This window comes from Macaca fascicularis, chromosome 11 (assembly GCF_037993035.2).
Source record: "Macaca fascicularis isolate 582-1 chromosome 11, T2T-MFA8v1.1".
NCBI classification, from domain to species: domain Eukaryota; kingdom Metazoa; phylum Chordata; class Mammalia; order Primates; family Cercopithecidae; genus Macaca; species Macaca fascicularis.
This window is the reverse complement of record NC_088385.1, coordinates 132,146,295-132,162,810: the sequence shown is the minus strand read 5'-3', so window position 1 is coordinate 132,162,810 and position 16,516 is coordinate 132,146,295. Positions and strand designations below refer to the sequence as shown.

The window sequence follows — 16,516 nt, the reverse complement described above, 5'->3', positions numbered from 1 at the left end:
AGTTGTATGGGATATGAATTATAGCTCAAAAAAAAAAAAAACACACATTCAGTCTGTAGTCTTTAAAAATGTCGATGCTGTAAAAGTCCCTTACTGGGCCAGGGGCAGTGGCTCATGCCTATAATCCCAGCACTTTGGGGGGCCAAGGTGGGAGGACTGCATGAGCCCAGGAGTTAAGAGACCAGCCTGGCAACACAGGGGTTTCCAGGAGAAACCCTGTCTCTACGAAAAATACAAGAAATAAATAAATAAATAAATAAATAGACATGGCGGCACACACTTGTGATCCCAGCTACTCAGGAGGTTAAGGTGGCAGGATCGCTTGAACCCAGGAAGCAGATGTTGCACTAAGCTGAGACTGCGCCACTGCACTCCATTCTGGGCTACAGAGTGACAGCCTGTCTGAAAACAAATTCATAATTAAGTCCCTTCCTCCACCAAAAGTGAGGGAAGTCTGACAGACTAGAGACATGAAGACCAAAAGCATGAGCAGTCCTTAACTGGGGTGTGGATTTTTTATGAGCTATAAAGACAATTTGAATATGGACTGTATATTACAAAACACTGTACTATATTTAAGTTTCTTGGCTGAGACAATGGGATTGTGGTTCTGTAGGAAAAAGTATTAAGATGTCTGCAACTAACTTTCAAATGATCCTGCCAAAAACCGAAAATAAATGTGTGTGCGTGTGTGTATGCGTCTGTGAGATGTGTTTGCAGAGAAAAAAGTTTGGGGGGAAATGTAAGAACTGGTGACTTTAGGGGAGATGTTTGCAGCTATTCCTTGTTCTGTTATTTCAGCATTTTGGTACTTTGAAAAATTTTGAACATAAAAAATTAGAAGAAACATTATCTTGACTGTGGTAATTTTTCACAAGTATGTATGTCAAAAGGTGTCAACTTGTACACTTTAAATACGCAGTCTATTGAGGTGTAGTGCAATTATACCTCAAAAAAGCTGTTAAAATGTTGGTAGGGGAAAAAGGACTGGAAAGTGTCAAAGTTATTTTGCTCAAAATACTTTCTTGCAAACAGCAAAAAATGCAAGCCTCTTTATTAAAAAAAACAAAAACAAACAAACAAAAACAACGAAAGAACCTAACAGCTCAATAGAAGAACGGCAAAAAAAATCAGGGCAGTTCCCAGAAAATATCGATGGATTCTTAATAAAGGAAAAGACCATCTGTCTCATACATAATAAAGCCAAAAGGTTTAATGAGGCTGGGTGCGGTGGCTCATGCCTGTAATCCCAGCACTTTGGGAGTCCAAGTCGGGTGGATCAGAAGTTCGCGAGTTCAAGACCAGCCTGGCCAACACGGTGAAACACGCTCTCTACTAAAACTACAGAAATTAGCCGGGCGTGGTGGTGCACATCTGTATTCCCAGCTACTTGGGAGGATGAGGCAGGACAATCACTTCAACACAGGAGGCAGAGGTTGCAGTGAGCTGAGATCACACCACTGCACTCCAGCCTGGGCAACAGAGCAAGACTCCGTCTCAAAAAAGAAAAAAAAGAAAACAGGTTTAATGAGCCACTTTGTTGGAAAGGGCTTGGGAACTGGCCTTCACACATGTCTGGTGAGAGTGGAAACTGCTATCACTCATTGAAGGACCATTCAGTAGTATCTTTGCAATATGAACAATGCATATAGAGCCTTTACTATGCAAGGGCTCAAGCAAACAGAGTAAATTCACATGGGTAGACATCAACACAGTAGTGACCTTAGGGGGTTAGTAACCACGTGGGAGCAGAAAGGGACTTCTGGTGGCCGGAACAATCCACTTTTAGATCTGCTAGTCAAGGAGTATGTTTGGTGTGTGACGATTCATGATGCTATAGATTGATGTAAACAAAAGAAGTACACCAATAACATTTCAATTAAACATGTAAAAGAGGCTCAAGCCTGTAATCCCGGCACTCTGGGAAGCCGAGGCAGGTGGATCACCTGAGGTCAGGAGTTCGACACCAGCCTGACCAACATGGAGAAACCCTGTCTCTACTAAAAATACAAAAGTAGCTGGGTGTGGAGGTGCGCACCTGTAATCCCAACTACTCAGGAGGCTGATGAAGGAGAATTACTTGAAGCCAGGAGTCAGAGGTTGCAGTGAGCCGAGATCGTGCCATTGCACTCCAGCCTGGGCAACAAGAGTGAAAGTCCATCTCAAAAAAAAAAAAAAGTGTAAAAAAAAGAGCAGGGAGTACTAGCTCACCCCTGTAATCCCAGCACTTTGGGAAGCTGAGGTTGGGAGGACTTGAAGCGAGGAGTTCAAGGCTTCAGTGAGCTATGATTTCACCATTGCATTCCAGCCTGGGTGACAGAGCATGGACCTGTCTCTTACAAAACAAACGAACAAACAAACAAAACTTCTTTTTAAATGTACAGACCCTTTGACTCAGCAATTCCATTTCTAACAATTTATAGATGAACTTGTCTATGTGCACACAAAACAATACATATAGAAAGACCTAAACTGCAGCCATGTTTGGAGTGGCCTGAGACAGGACCAAATGTTAGCCACCAGGGGCAGGTTCCACGATGGCACATCCTTACAGCAATGTGTTCTTTGCAGCCCTTCACAAGGAGGAAGCAAAGTTTAGGTACTGATAAGGTCTGATCTTCCTGTTTTTTGTTTTTTTTTTTTTGAGACAAGAGTCTTGCTCTGTTGCCCAGGCTGGAGTGCAGTGGCATGATCTCCACTCACTGTAATCTCCACCTCCCAGGTTCAAGTGATTCTCCTGTCTCCGCCTTCCGAGTACGTGGGACTACAGGCACATGCCACCATGCCTGGCTAATTTTTTTTAGTAGAGACAGGGTTTCACTATGTTGGCCAGGCTGGTCTTGAACTCTTGACCTCAGGTGATCTACCCACCTCGGCCTCCCAAAGTGCTGGGATTATAGGCGTGAGCCACTGTACGCAGTCCTCCAAATTTATTCATTTTTATTTTTACTTTTTTTAAAAAATTTTATTTTATTATTTTTTTTTTGAGACGGAGTCTCGCTTTGTCACCCAGGCTGGAGTGCAGTGGCCGGATCTCAGCTCACTGAAAGCTCCGCCTCCTGGGTTTACGCCATTCTCCTGCCTCAGCCTCCCGAGTAGCTGGGACTACAGGCACCCATCACCTCGCCTGGCTAGTTTTTTTGTATTTTTTAGTAGAGACGGGGTTTCACCGTATTAGCCAGGATAGTCTCGATCTCCTGACCTCATGATCCGCCCGTCTCGGCCTCCCAAAGTGCTGGGATTACAGACTTGAGCCACCGCGCCCGGCCTATTTATTCATTTTTAAAAACAGGGGCTGGCGCAGTGGCTCATGCCTGTAATGCCAGCACTTTGGGAGGCTGAGGCAGGTAGATCACTGCAGGCCAGGAGTTAGAGACCAACCTGGGCAATATAGTGAAACCCCGTCTCTACAAAAAATAAAAAACTTAGCAGGGCATGGTGGTGCACACCTGTAATCCCAGCTACTTGGGAGGCTGACGCAGGAGAACTGCTTGAACCTGGGAGATGGAGGTTGCAGTGAGCCGAGATCTCGCCATTGCACTCCAGCCTGGGAGAAAAAGCAGGACTGCATCTTAAAAAAAAAAAAAAAAAAAGCAGCAAAGCAACTGGCCCAGGGTCACACAGCGAGTGAGAAACAGCTGGGATTCAAACTCATGTCTGTTCCCATGACATCCAAACAGGATGGTCATAGGTTTATTTCAGACAAGTCCTAGATTAGAATATGGGGGCCCAGGCATGGTGGTTCACGCCTGTAATCACAGCACTTTGGGAGGCCGAGGCGTGGATTATGAGGTCAGGAGTTCGAAACCAGCCTGGCCAACATGGTGAAACCCCCATCTCTACTAAAAATACAAAAATTAGCCAGGTGTGGTGGCACGCACACCTGTAATTCTAGCTACTCAGGAGGCTGAGGCAGTAGAACTGCTTGAACCTGGGAGGCAGAGGTTGCCATGAGCCAAGACTGCGCCACTGCATTCCAGCCTAGGTGATAAAGTAAGACTCCATCTCGGAAAAAAAAAAAAGAATTTTTTTTTTTTTTTAAATACCATCAAACTTCACAACCCACAAAGCAGGTTTGGCTTTAATTAGTAAACCCAGGCATGCTGAACACTACAGTTGCTAGCAGACCCAGTTTTCCTTTATTTAAAATTTACAAAACAGGCTGGGCATCGTGGCTTACACCTGTAATCCCAGCACTTCTGAGAGGCTGAGGCGGGCGGATCACCTGAGGTCAGGAGTCTGACCTGTCTCTACCAAAAACGTAAAAAATTAGCCAGATGTGGTGGTGCTCACTTGTAATCCTGGCTACTCAGGAGGCTGAGGCAGGAGAATCGCTTGAACCCAGGAGGCAGAGGTTGCAGTGAGCCAAGATCGTGACAATGCACTCTAGCCTGGGTGACAGAATAAGACTCTGCCTCCAAAAATAAATTAATTAAATTAAAAAAAAAACTCATAAAATTAACAAAACAATATCCCCAAGCCTGGCCAGTCTGGGCTACAGTCAGCAGGAAATAAAGTAAGTCAGGCCAGGTGCAATGGCTCACGCCTGTAATCCCAGCACTTTGGAAGGCCAAGGCAGGAGGATCACTTGAGGTCAGGAGTTCGAGACCAGCCTGGTCAACATGGTGAAACCTCATCTCTACTAAAAATACAAAACGTAGCCAGGCATGGTGGCGGGTGCCTGTAATCCCAATTACTCGGGAGTGTGAGCGAGGAGGATCACTTGAACCTGGGAGGTGGAGGTTGTAGTGAGACGAGGTCACGACACTGCACTCCAGCCTAAGCAACATTGGAGCCAGACCCCCATCTCAAAAAAAAAAAAAAAAAAAAACCTGCCAGGTGTGGTGCCTCACGCCTGTAATCCCAACACTTTGGGAGGCCGAGGGGAGTGGATCACAAGGTCAGGGGATCGAGATCATCCTGGCTAACATGGTGAAACCCCTACTCTATTAAAAACACAAAAAAATTAGCCGGGCGTGGTGGTGGGCGCCTGTAGTCCCAGCTGCTCGGTACGCTGAGGCAGGAGAATGGCGTGAACCCGGGAGGCGGAGCTTGCAGTGAGCCGAGATCACACCACTGCACTCCAGCCTGGGCAACAGAGCAAGACTCTGTCTCAAAAAAAAAAAAAAAAAAAAAGAAAGTGAAAAAACAAGTCAGGTCAGCCTCTGAATGCTGCACTGACTCGGGGAACAGGGAAGGGGTCATAAGGCAGGAAAACAGGCGAGAGATACTAATGTGGGCTCCAGGTCCACTCTGCCTAGGTTCACACCCTGGCTCTGCCACTCATCTGACCTGAAACCAGCCACTTCACTGCTCTGTGTCTCAGTTTCCTCATCTGTCAAATGGGAACAGTAGTACTACCTACTGCACCGGATCATTCTAAGGATTATATAAGGTTATTCTATCTACAAAAGCACTTAGTAATCATCAGCATCTCCATTAAAGGTACAAACCCTGGTTTACCCCAGGAAGAGCTCTGACCCCCAGATTCACAGATGCTCTGCCAGAATAGGCTGTCTTATTTAAGTCTTAAATATCCACTCATATTTCATGTTTATTGGCCTTAGATTGTCACATGGAACCGCCATCAGTTGAGACATGGGGATCCTGTTGAGACATGGGGATCCCTGCGTGAAAAAGACAGGCTTCTTTTTGCTCTAAAACAAATGATTTCTGCCTTCAAATGGCTCCGGAACAGCATCAAGAGGAAGTAAGTGAGGCTCCGTGGGCTCACACCCCAGATCCCGCCCCCGCCAGACTCCAGGGCAACCTTTTCACATTCAGGCGTTCAACCCTGCTTCCTTGCCCCTCCTTGGTCACCTACAAAGCGTTCTCTCCCCTACATGTATGAAGACACAGACCCACCTGTGCAAGAGGTGCCCCTGCCCATAGGAGAGGGAAATCAAAAGTTACCGTTTTCCTAACAAATTAACTTTTCATTTTATCCAGTAAGAACATCCAGTCAATCTTATTTGGGCCTTAATGTTCCTTTCTATTCCCCACTCCCTCTCAATGAGCAGAAAACTTTAATTTTTTAGCCATGATTCTGGGCCAGGAAGGTACCAACTATTCATAATTACAAGCTTGCAATGAAGGGGAATGATTACTATCCCCATTTAACAAATAAGGAAACTGAGGCTCAAAGAAGTGAAGTCACTTCCCCAAAGCCATCCTAACTGGTAGAGCTCCAACTTGAACACAAGCTTCTCTGACTCCAAAACCCCAGGAAGGCTGGCAGCAAGCAAGACCTCCCTCCTCCCCAAGGAACAGCAAAGGAACCGCAATACCACACACAACTGTCCCCAGGAACTTCCTCCTTCTCAGGAGCTGGTCGGCAGACTTCGGCCCGGAATGGCACCCCTATCCCACCTAGCTCCAGAGAGCAGGAATTGGGGAAAACTCCCTCCGCTCCTCCTGGGACTCAACACCCTTCCCAGGAGGCTGCAGGGTCCTGGACCTCCCCAAACTAAACAAAAGGCTCCACGCGAAAAGCCCCGCACATAGTAGGTACTCGGGTTTCCCAAAGCAACCGGGCAAATCGTATTGCTTCCTTCTTTTCCTGTAAAGTAAAAACAACTCCAAGTATCTTCAAAGCAGGAGAAGGAGTGGGGCAGAAGGTCCCAGGGGAAGTGGGTCGGGACGCGAGGCTAAGACAAACCCTGGGTAGCTGGGGAGGGCGCAGCCGCGTGGAGACCGAGGGCGCCAGCGTGCTGCCTGGCTCACAGTAGGAGCCATTCAAGCGCGGTGAATGAATGAATGAGACGCGCGGCAGGCGTCAGCGCAGCCGGGAGAGACTCTGGCCGCGCCGACCGCGGGGGCAAGGTCCAAGGAGAAGCGCGGCGCAGAGGAGAGGGCGGCCCGAGGCCCGGCCGCCCAGACCTGCACTGGTCAGGCCCGGCGGGGACCGCAGGAGGCAGGCCCCGAGGCGCAGGCCGGACCCCCTTCCCGCGCGCCGGCCGGGCGGGCGCCCCGGAGGCCGCGCTCCTCCCAGGCCGGCCCCGGCAGCCAGGTGCGCGGCGGCCGGGGCAAGGTGACCGCGGGCGCGGGCCCGGCGCCCACCTTCTGAGCGGCGCGCACGTTGTCCTCGCCGAACAGGCTGCTGACGCTCTGCGAGAAGGTGTTGACCGTGCGGCGGTAGCTGTTCTTCTCCGCGCCGCCGCGGCCCCGCGCCCCCTGCGCGCCCGGGGCCAGCAGCCCGAGCAGCAGCACCAGCAGCAGCAGCAAGAGCCCGGCCCGGGCCAGGGGCCCGCCTGAGGCGCGCGCGCCCATGCTCGGCCGGCGGGGTGCGGGGTCGCGGTGCCGGGTGAGGGCCGTGCGCTGGGCCGCCGCGGGCTCCGGCTAGGGCAGGGTTGGCGCGCTCGGGGGCCGCGCGCCGCGCCTTTACCCACCGCCGCCGCCGCTGCTGCGCCACCCGCCCCGCCCCGCGCGCAAAGGCGCGACGGCCCAGCCCACGCTGCGCCCCGCCCCCGGCGCGGGACCGACGCGACCCGGCCCCGGGGCCCCGCGCCCGCCTCCCGGAAGCCTGCCCCGACCCGGTACGGCTTCTCATCAATTAAAAAAAAATTCTTTCTTTTGACTTATCCGTGGGAAAGCAACCCGTGCCTGTAAAACTTGCAACAGCTTCAACCAGGGAAGTGACCGCAACTGATTGGAAAACATGAAATAGACATATATGTAATCTCCCTGAATTTATTATAATGGTACCCCAAAATTGGCCCTCGTGGGCATCAGCTTATTCATTCTGAAAATTTTAAATAACAAAAAAGCATCAGGCATCCTCCTACTCTTCCTGAATGAACTGTATTTCAGAGCCCCAAAATAGTAGGGGAGGGAAACTTTCTTTTAGCACAGTCCGGCTAATACATGAGGATGAATGAGAGAATCCGAAAATTATTTGGCACCCCTCAATGGAATGATGGATTCACGCGATGATCATCAGAAATGGGTAAAACCAAGAGGCGAGGATTTGGCGGGGAACTTGAAAATGGAGGGGCCAAGCCGCGAAGTCCCGGCCCCGCCAATCGATCTTAGTGCCAGGAAGTACCAGCGCCACCTGCGATGGATTCTTGCCAGACAAGTTGAGCATGAACCTGATGGGGCCTCTAGATCAAACCTATAGTTTACAGGAAATATGGCAGATAAGGAAAACTTACAAGCAGCAGAAGCAACCAACCAACTCCATCATGTGGGGCATTCAACGAGACAAACGACCCAGTTCGTTCAATAAATAAGCGGTATAAAAGGTGAGCGGAGAGGAGGATAATTGGTTTTAAAGACTTAAGAACCATAATAACCCATGCAATGCAAGGACCCTGTTTGCATCCTAAATCAAACAAATCAAGTCTAACCAACTTTCTTTTTAGACAACCAAGAAAATAAAACTCAATTTTTGCCAATCCAAAGAATAAAAAATGCTCTTATTTTTGAATTTACATTTTCTGGATTCCTAGTAAGGTTTTCATAGATTTATTGGCCATTTGAATTACTTCTCTTTGAATTATGTATTCATATCCTTTGCACATTTTTTCCTGTGTTGTTTATCTTTTTTTTTTTTTTTTTTTTTTTTTTTTTTTTTTTGAGACGGAGTCTCGCTCTGTCGCCCAGGCTGGAGTGCAGTGGCCGGATCTCAGCTCACTGCAAGCTCCGCCTCCCGGGTTTACGCCATTCTCCCGCCTCACCCTCCCGAATAGCTGGGACTACAGGCGCCCGCCACCTCGCCCGGCTAGTTTTTTGTATTTTTTTAGTAGAGAAGGGGTTTCACTGTGTTAGCCAGGATGGTCTTGATCTCCTGACCTCGTGATCCGCCCGTCTCGGCCTCCCAAAGTGCTGGGATTACAGGCGTGAGCCACCGCGCCCGGCCTGTGTTGTTTATCTTTTTAAAAACTTTTTTGTAGGCCAGGTGCGGTGGTTAACGTCTGTAATTCTGGCACTTTGGGAGGCTGAGGCAGGCAACCTGAGGTCGGGAGTTCGAGACCAGCTTGACCAACATGGAGAAACCCATCTCCACTAAAAATACAAAATGAGGCCGGGCGCGGTGGCTCACACTTGTAATCCCAGCACTTTGGGAGGCCGAGGCAGGCGGATCACAAAGTCAGGAGATCAAGACCATTTTGGCTAACATGCTGAAACCACGTCTCTACTAAAAATACAAAAAATTAGCCGAGCGTGGTGGCAGGTGCCTGTAGTCCTAGCTACTTGGGAGGCTGAGGCAGGAGAATGGTGTGAACCCGGAAGGCAGAGGTTGCAGTGAGCCGAGATCGTGCCACTGCACTCTAGCCTGGGCAACAGAGTGAGACTCTGTCTCAAAAAAAAATAAAACAAATATATATATATAATGAGCCAGGTATGGTGGAGCCTGCTTGTAATCCCAGCTACTCGGGAGGCTGAGGCAGGAGAATCGCCTGAACCTGGGAGGTGGAGGTTGCAGTGAGCCGAGACTGAGCCACTGCACTCCAGCCTGGGCAACAAGAGTGAAACTCTGTCTCAAAAACAAAACAAAAAAAAACAACTTTTTTTACTCTGGGTGTAGTGGCACACGCCTGTTTTGGGAGGCCAAGGCAGGAGGATTGCTTGAACACAGGAGTTCGAGACCAGCCTGGCCAACATAGTGAGACCTATCTCTACAAAACATAACAATAAACTTTTAAATTAAGGTATAATATACAGAAAAATACACAATCATATAAATTTTTATGAATTTTCACAAGCTGAATACACAAGGTAACCAGCACCCAGATGGAGAAATGAAACATTACCAGTTTCCCCCAAAGCCTCCCTTTGTTCCCTCCCATTCACTAGGCTCCTCTTAAAATTTAGGGGATTCATGTGTTTGAAGTTTATGTAAATGGAACCACACAGTACGACTCTGGGGGTTGGCTTCTTTTGTTCAACTTTATTTTTTATTTATTTTTAATTTTCTGAGATGGAGTCTTACTCTATTGCCCTGCTGGAGTGCAGTGGCCATGATCTTGGCTCACTGCAACCTCTGCCTCCCAGGTTCAAGCGATTCTCCTGCCTCAGACTTCCGCGTAGCTGGGACTATAGGCACGTGCCACCACACCTAGCTAATGTTTGTATTTTTAGTGGAGACGGGTTTCGTCATGTTGGCTAGGCTGGTCTCAAACTTCTGACCTCAGGTGATCCGCCTGCCTCGGCCTCCCAAAGTGCTGGGATTACAGGTGTGAGCCACCATGCCCGGCTTTTGTTCAACTTTGTATTTGTGAGATCCATCCATTCTGTTATGTACCTGCCTTCTTCTTGCTGTCTAGGATGGTCTATACCATCTGGAAGGTAATTCATTGATATATTACATTTTAGAAGGAAATATAGGCAAGTATACTAATATCTATTTAACATTTTTTAAAGGTTTTCTAAACTTTTTTTTTTTATTATTTGGAGACGGAGTCTCGCCCTGTTGCCCAGGCTGGAATGCAGTGGTGCCATATCGGCTCACTGCAACCTCCGCCTCCCAGGTTCAAGCGATTCTCCTGCCCCAGCCTCCCAAGTAGCTGGGATTACAGGAACACGCCACTACGCCCAGCTAACTTTTGTATTTTCAGTAGAGACGGGGTTTCACTATGTTGGTCAGGCTGGTCTCGAACTCTTGACCTCGTGATCCGCCAGCCTCGGCCTCCCAAAGTGCTGGGATTATAGGCGTGAGCCACCGCACCCAGCCTCTAAACTTTTAATTTATTTAAATAAACACATTTAAAAAAGAAACTTTAGATCACTGTCATCCTAAGCAACAAAATCCATAAAAACACAGATTTGAGCCTGGGTGCGGTGGCTCAGGTCCGTAATCTCATCGTTTTGAGAGGCCAAGGTGGGGGGATCACTTGATGTCAGGAGTTTGAGACCATTCTGGCCAACATGGTGAATCTCTACTAAAAATACAAAAATTAGATGGGCATGGTGGTGGGTGCCTGTAATCCCAGCTACTTGGAAGGCTGAGACAGGAGAATAGCTTGAACTCGAGAGGTGGAGGCTGCAGTGAGCCGAGATTGCTCCACTACACTCCAGGCTGGGCATCAGAGAGAGACGTCTGTCTCAAAAAAACAAAAACAAGAAAATAAACAGAAAACCCCACAGATATGATACGCTGATTATGCTTTTTTAAAAATGTCATTAAGGCCTTCATGGTGGCTTATACCTGTAATTCCAGCACTTTGGGAGGACAAGTGGATCCCTGGAGCCCAGGATTTTGAGACCAGTCTAGGCAACATAGGGAGACACCATCTCTACAAAAAATAGAAAAATTAGCCGGTCGTGGTGGTATGTCCCTGTAGTCCTAAGTACTCAGGAGGCTGAGGTGGGAGGAGAGGTCAAGGCTGCAGTGAGTGGTGCTTGCACCACTGCACTCTGGCCTGGGCCACAGGGCGAGATCTTATCTCTAAAAAAAAAAAAAGAGAGAGACCTTATCTCAATAATAATAATAATAATAATAATAATAATAATGCATTGTTTCCCAGTGTGTTACAATGTGATGTCTAATAGACAACTTTAATATTTTTTTTTTGAGACAGACTCTAGCTCTGTTGCCCAGGCTGAAGGGCAGTGATGCAATCTTGGCTCACTGCCAACCTCCACCTCCTGGGTTCAGTCAGTTCTCTGCCTCAGCCTCCCGAGTAGCTGGGATTACAGGCGCCTGCCACCATGCCTAGCTAATTTTTTTTTTTGTATTTTTATTTTATTTTTATTTTTATTTTTATTTTATTTATTTTTTTTTTTGAGACGGAGTCTCGCTCTGTCGCCCAGGCTGGAGTGCAGTGGCGCTATCTCGGCTCACTGCAAGCTCCGCCTCCCGGGTTTACGCCATTCTCCTGCCTCAGCCTCCCGAGTAGCTGGGACTACAGGCACTCGCCACCTCGCCCGGCTAATTTTTTTGTATTTTTAGTAGAGACGGGGTTTCATTGTGTTAGCCAGGATGGTCTCGATCTCCTGACCTCGTGATCCGCCCGTCTCGGCCTCCCAAAGTGCTGGGATTACAGGCTTGAGCCACCGCGCCCGGCCTTTTTTTGTATTTTTAGTAGACGGGGGTTTCACCATCTTGGCCAGGCTGGTCTTGAACTCCTGACCTTGTGATCTATTCGCCTCGGCCTCCCAAAGTGCTGGGATTACAGGCGTGAGCCACCGCGCCCGTAGAGGCCTCCTTTTAGATCTTCCATCTGTCCCTGGGATGGAAATATTTGGTGCCTTTTTAAAACTACATGACTAATACGTTTCTTGTAGGAATATCAGAAAATGCAGATGCGCAAACCAGGGTTGGGGGGAAGAAGTTTGGAGTATTGGGGGTGAGGTGTATTTTTAAAGGTGGCAAAACACTTCCACTCCCAAGCAGCCAAATTAGTATCAGTAGATATAATTCATATTTAAACCCAGACTACCGCAAGCGAGAACAGCCCCAAACTTAAACTTCGGCCTGGGCGGGGACCTCAGGCCCCGCCTCCTCTAAATAGCCCCGCCCCCTTCCCGACCCGGCTCCGCCTCTCCTCTCACATGTTTTTTCTTCCAACCCCGCCCCTCATCGGCCAAGTCAGTTACAGCTCTCGCGATAACGTAACCCGGAAGTCTCACGGCCGGAGTTGGTGGTCCGGGAACCCACGTGGGCTGAGTTTCGGGTTGCTTTGGTGGTCCGACCCGCTGTGGTGCTCACCCGGGCCTAGTCGCCATGGGGAAGCTGCGCCGGCGGTACAACATCAAGGGGCGCCAGCAGGCGGGTCCCGGCCCCTCGAAGGGCTCCCCCGAGCCGCCCCCCGTGCAGCTGGAACTAGAGGGTAAGACAACCCCGGACGGGGGCTGGATTTCGGGAATTTCCCAGGGCGGCCTGTGCCCTGCCTCCAGGACTCTGGGGTGAGGATCCCAGAGGGGTGGGATGGGTCCCCCCATTCCAGATGATCCAAAGGAGAGGGACTTAGTGACAGCCTAGTTTTAACAGTGTGTGGGGAATACCCGTGGTTTCTCTCGCCCTCAAATAGTAACATGGAGAATTTGGCAAAAAAAATAAGAGTAGTTCCTTCGCTTCCCATGACTTCGATTATAATCTCTTTATAATCTTCAGCAACCCCCAAATGTGTATTTTCAGCCCAGTCTTGTCTGCTCAACTTCTGGCTGGCTGACATTTCTCTCAGACCCCTTTTTAGTAGTAGCCCTTATTACATGCCAGGCACTATTCTCGGCACTGAGACATAGCAGAAAGGTAGATTTTTAGAAAATCCCTGAGTTACCTGCTGTATAGGAGGAGACAGGGAAAGAATAAACATATAGAAAATTCTGTGGATACCGTGAGCAGATAAAACAGAAGGGTCATTGGGTGGGTTGCAGCATCCCATAGAGTTGCTGGAGAAGACATCACTCTGTTAGAGTCAAGATCTGAAGGAGGCCTGAGTGACTGCCTGGAGATGGGAGAAAAAACAGGGGGCCAGGGCAGGTCAGGCCTGGACTGGGGTTTTGGCGAGGACTGGGGCTCTTTCTCTATGGGAAAGGGCAGCCACGAGGGCAGAGGAGGACAGATGAGGGCTTATGTTTTAACAGTATCACTTTGGCTGCTGTGTTGAGAAAAAACAGTAGAGGTGAAAGGTAGAACCAGGATGGGGAGGAGGTGGAGGTGATGCTTGGACCAGGGGGCAGCAGTAGGAAGGTGAGAAATGGGGGGATTCAAGATGTGTTTTGAAGGCCAAGCTGGCAGTATCTGCTGGCTGACAGGGCTTGTGGACAAAAACAATGGCGGTGACAAAGAATGACTCCCAGCGGTTGAGTGGGTAGCTCGTGGGGAGGACCAAGAGCTCAGCTTTGGATATGGGTAGTTTGGAGCCTGTTAGATATCCAGGCAGGGAGAGTAGGCGGGCAGCTGTTGACTCAGATACTCAAGAGATGCAAGTCCAGGTGGAGGTATCCATTTTGGAATCAGACATGTATATAGGTATTTATTTAGTCAGAAGACTGAGGGTATGAGTCCAGCCCTGGAGGAGAGGGAAATAAGGAGCCTGCAAGGGAGATGGAGTGGCCCGGAAGGTGTGTGATGAGCTGCGACAGTGTGATTGCCCTGGGACCAGGGAGGAGGACTCTCCCTGTGGGTCAGGTGCTGCTTCGGAATCAGGGAAGGACCGAAGAACCACTGGATTTAACACCGGAAGGGCATTTAGCACCTCAGTAGGGGTGCTCTTGGAGGAGGCTTGTGGTGAAGAAATTGTGTGGGTTCAAGGATGTCCTGTAGGCCCCTGAAACTAAACATGTTCCAAAATTGAACTCATCCAGCCACTTGTGTTAAGACCCCAAGGGCCAGGCTGACTTAGCCATTAAGAAAGATTCTAGGAACAGAAGGAAAGGTCACCAGGGGTGCTGGAGGAGTCTGCTTCCTTCCACCACTAATCAGCATTCTCTTCCACACATTTGTTGGACCTGGAAGGCAGTGAGGGTATAGGGAAGACTGTCAGAGTGGGAATCTGATAGTCTGAGTTCAGTCCTTGGAAGTTGCACAGATAGGCCGGGCATGGTGGCTACACCTATAATCCCAGCATGTTGAGAGGCCAAGGCAGGCAGATCACTTGAGGTCAGGAGGTTGAGACCAACCTGGCCGACATGGTGAAATCCCGTCTCTACTAAAATACAAAAACTAGCCAGGCATGTTGGTGGGCACCCGTGGTCCCAGCTACTCGGGAGGCTGAGGCAGGAGAATGGTGTGAACCCGGAGACAGAGGTCACAGTGAACCAAGATTGCGCCACTGTACTCCAGCCTGGGTGAGAGAGTAAGACTCCATCTCAAAAAAAACAGAAGTTCCACAGACAGGCTGGGAGTTGAGGCAGATCCCCTAGCATCTCTGTGCCTTCGTTTTCACGTCTGCAGAATGGGACCAGTAGCACACGTTGAGCATCCTTAATCCAAAATACTCCAGAATTCTAAAGTTTTTGAGTGTCAACATGACACTTAAAGGAAATGCTCATTGGAGCTTACAGATTTCAAATTTTTTAGATTAGGGATGCTCAACCAGTAAATAGAATACAGATATTCCTAAATCTAAGACACATCTGGTCCCTAGCATTTCTGGAAAGGGATATTTAACCTGTGGTAGCTGTCCTACCTCCTATCAGAGTTTTGGAGGTGGTAATTTGGGAAAATATGTTGGTGACCGAAACGAGAATGCTTTGAAACGTAAAGAAAGGTTACAGAGGCGGGGTGTGTCCCGGGACGGGGGGGACAACTGTTATGATGGCAGTGACAATTCAGGATGGCACCTCAAAGACAGCTGTAGACACTGGACTGACACTTGGAACTGGACCATCTGAGCAGAGGGGCTGAGGTCTCTCAGACCCAAAGATTTGGGGAAAGTTGTTTCTCACATCAGAACAGGACATTTCCATGTATTCCTGCCTTTCTCAGGGCCTAGAGGAATCTCATAAGAACATGACTCAGATTGCCTTCTTTTATTTATTTATTTATTTATTTATTTATTTGAGATGGAGTCTCGCTCTGTCTCCAGGCTAGAGTGCAGTGGCGCAATCTCTTGACTTCAGGTGATCTGCCTGCCTCGGCCTCTCAAAGTGCTGGGATTACAGGCATGAGCCACCGCACCCAGCCCACTGTACTTAATTAGGGTCACAAAACCTGTCCTCTTTGTAACATAAAGACATAGAAACCAAACAGTTAATCAAAGAATCAGAACCTCGGCCGGGCGCGGTGCCTCACACCTGTAATCCCAGCACTTTGGGAGGCCGAGACAGGCGGATCACGAGGTCAGGAGATCGAGACCATCCTGGCTACACGGTGAAGCCCCATCTCTACTAAAAATACAAAAAATTAAGCTAGGCGTGGTGGTGCACGCCTGTAGTCCCAGCTACTCAGAGGCTGAGGCAGGAGAATGGCGTGAACCCGGGAGGTGGAGCTTGCAGTGAGCTGAGGTCGTGCCACTGCACTCCAGCCTGGGTGACAAAGCGAGACTCCGTCTCAAAAAAAAAGAAAAGGGCCGGGCGCGGTGGCTCAAGCCTGTAATCCCAGCACTTTGGGAGGCCGAGGCGGGCGGATCACAAGGTCAGGAGATCGAGACCACAGTGAAACCCCGTCTCTACTAAAAATACAAAAAATTAGCCGGGCGCGGTGGCGGGCGCCTGTAGTCCTAGCTACTCAGGAGGCTGAGGCAGGAGAATGGCGTGAACCCAGGAGGCGGAGCTTGCAGTGAGCTGAGATCGCGCCACTGCACTCCAGCCTGGGCAACAGCGTGAGACTCCGTCTCAAAAAAAAAAAAAAAAAAAAAAAAAGAAAAGAATCACATCCTCCCCACACAGGAACACCAGACAGCAAACCCCAGCATCAGACGTCAGGCAGACACAGGTATTTGCTAAGGTTTGTCCTACCTAAGATTCTGCAATTGGTGGAGTTGAAGAGTGATATGATAACTGAATTTTTCTAAATTTGTCTAGATTGTATACGTTCAAACTATTATAGAGATAGATAAGATGGAAACTTAGCCTAGTCCACTATACACTCTTTTTTCTTTTGAAATAGAGCCTTGTTCTGTCGCCT

The 16,516-nt window shown here is 49.0% G+C and overlaps 2 protein-coding genes across 8 annotated transcripts in view; one reads left to right on the top strand and one right to left on the bottom strand.

Annotated features, from left to right (window-relative positions):
• Positions 1 to 7,418, bottom strand: part of BRI3BP (BRI3 binding protein) — a 39,094-nt gene extending 31,676 nt beyond the window's left edge. Inside the window, exon 1 of the mRNA XM_005572605.4 lies at positions 7,060 to 7,418. Coding sequence (XP_005572662.1) covers positions 7,060 to 7,269 — 210 coding nt within the window. The 5' untranslated portion in view covers positions 7,270 to 7,418. The remainder of the gene's footprint in view (positions 1 to 7,059) is intronic.
• A 5,144-nt stretch (positions 7,419 to 12,562) lies between these two features.
• The window catches only part of DHX37 (DEAH-box helicase 37), a 45,557-nt gene continuing 41,603 nt past the window's right edge, over positions 12,563 to 16,516 (top strand). For all 7 annotated transcript variants that reach the window (XR_012420826.1, XR_012420827.1, XM_045366208.2 and 4 more), the window contains exon 1: positions 12,563 to 12,773. Coding sequence is in view for 5 of the 7 variants with exons in the window: in XM_045366208.2 (XP_045222143.2) it covers positions 12,668 to 12,773 (106 nt within the window). In the remaining 2 variants the exon portion in view is untranslated. The remainder of the gene's footprint in view (positions 12,774 to 16,516) is intronic.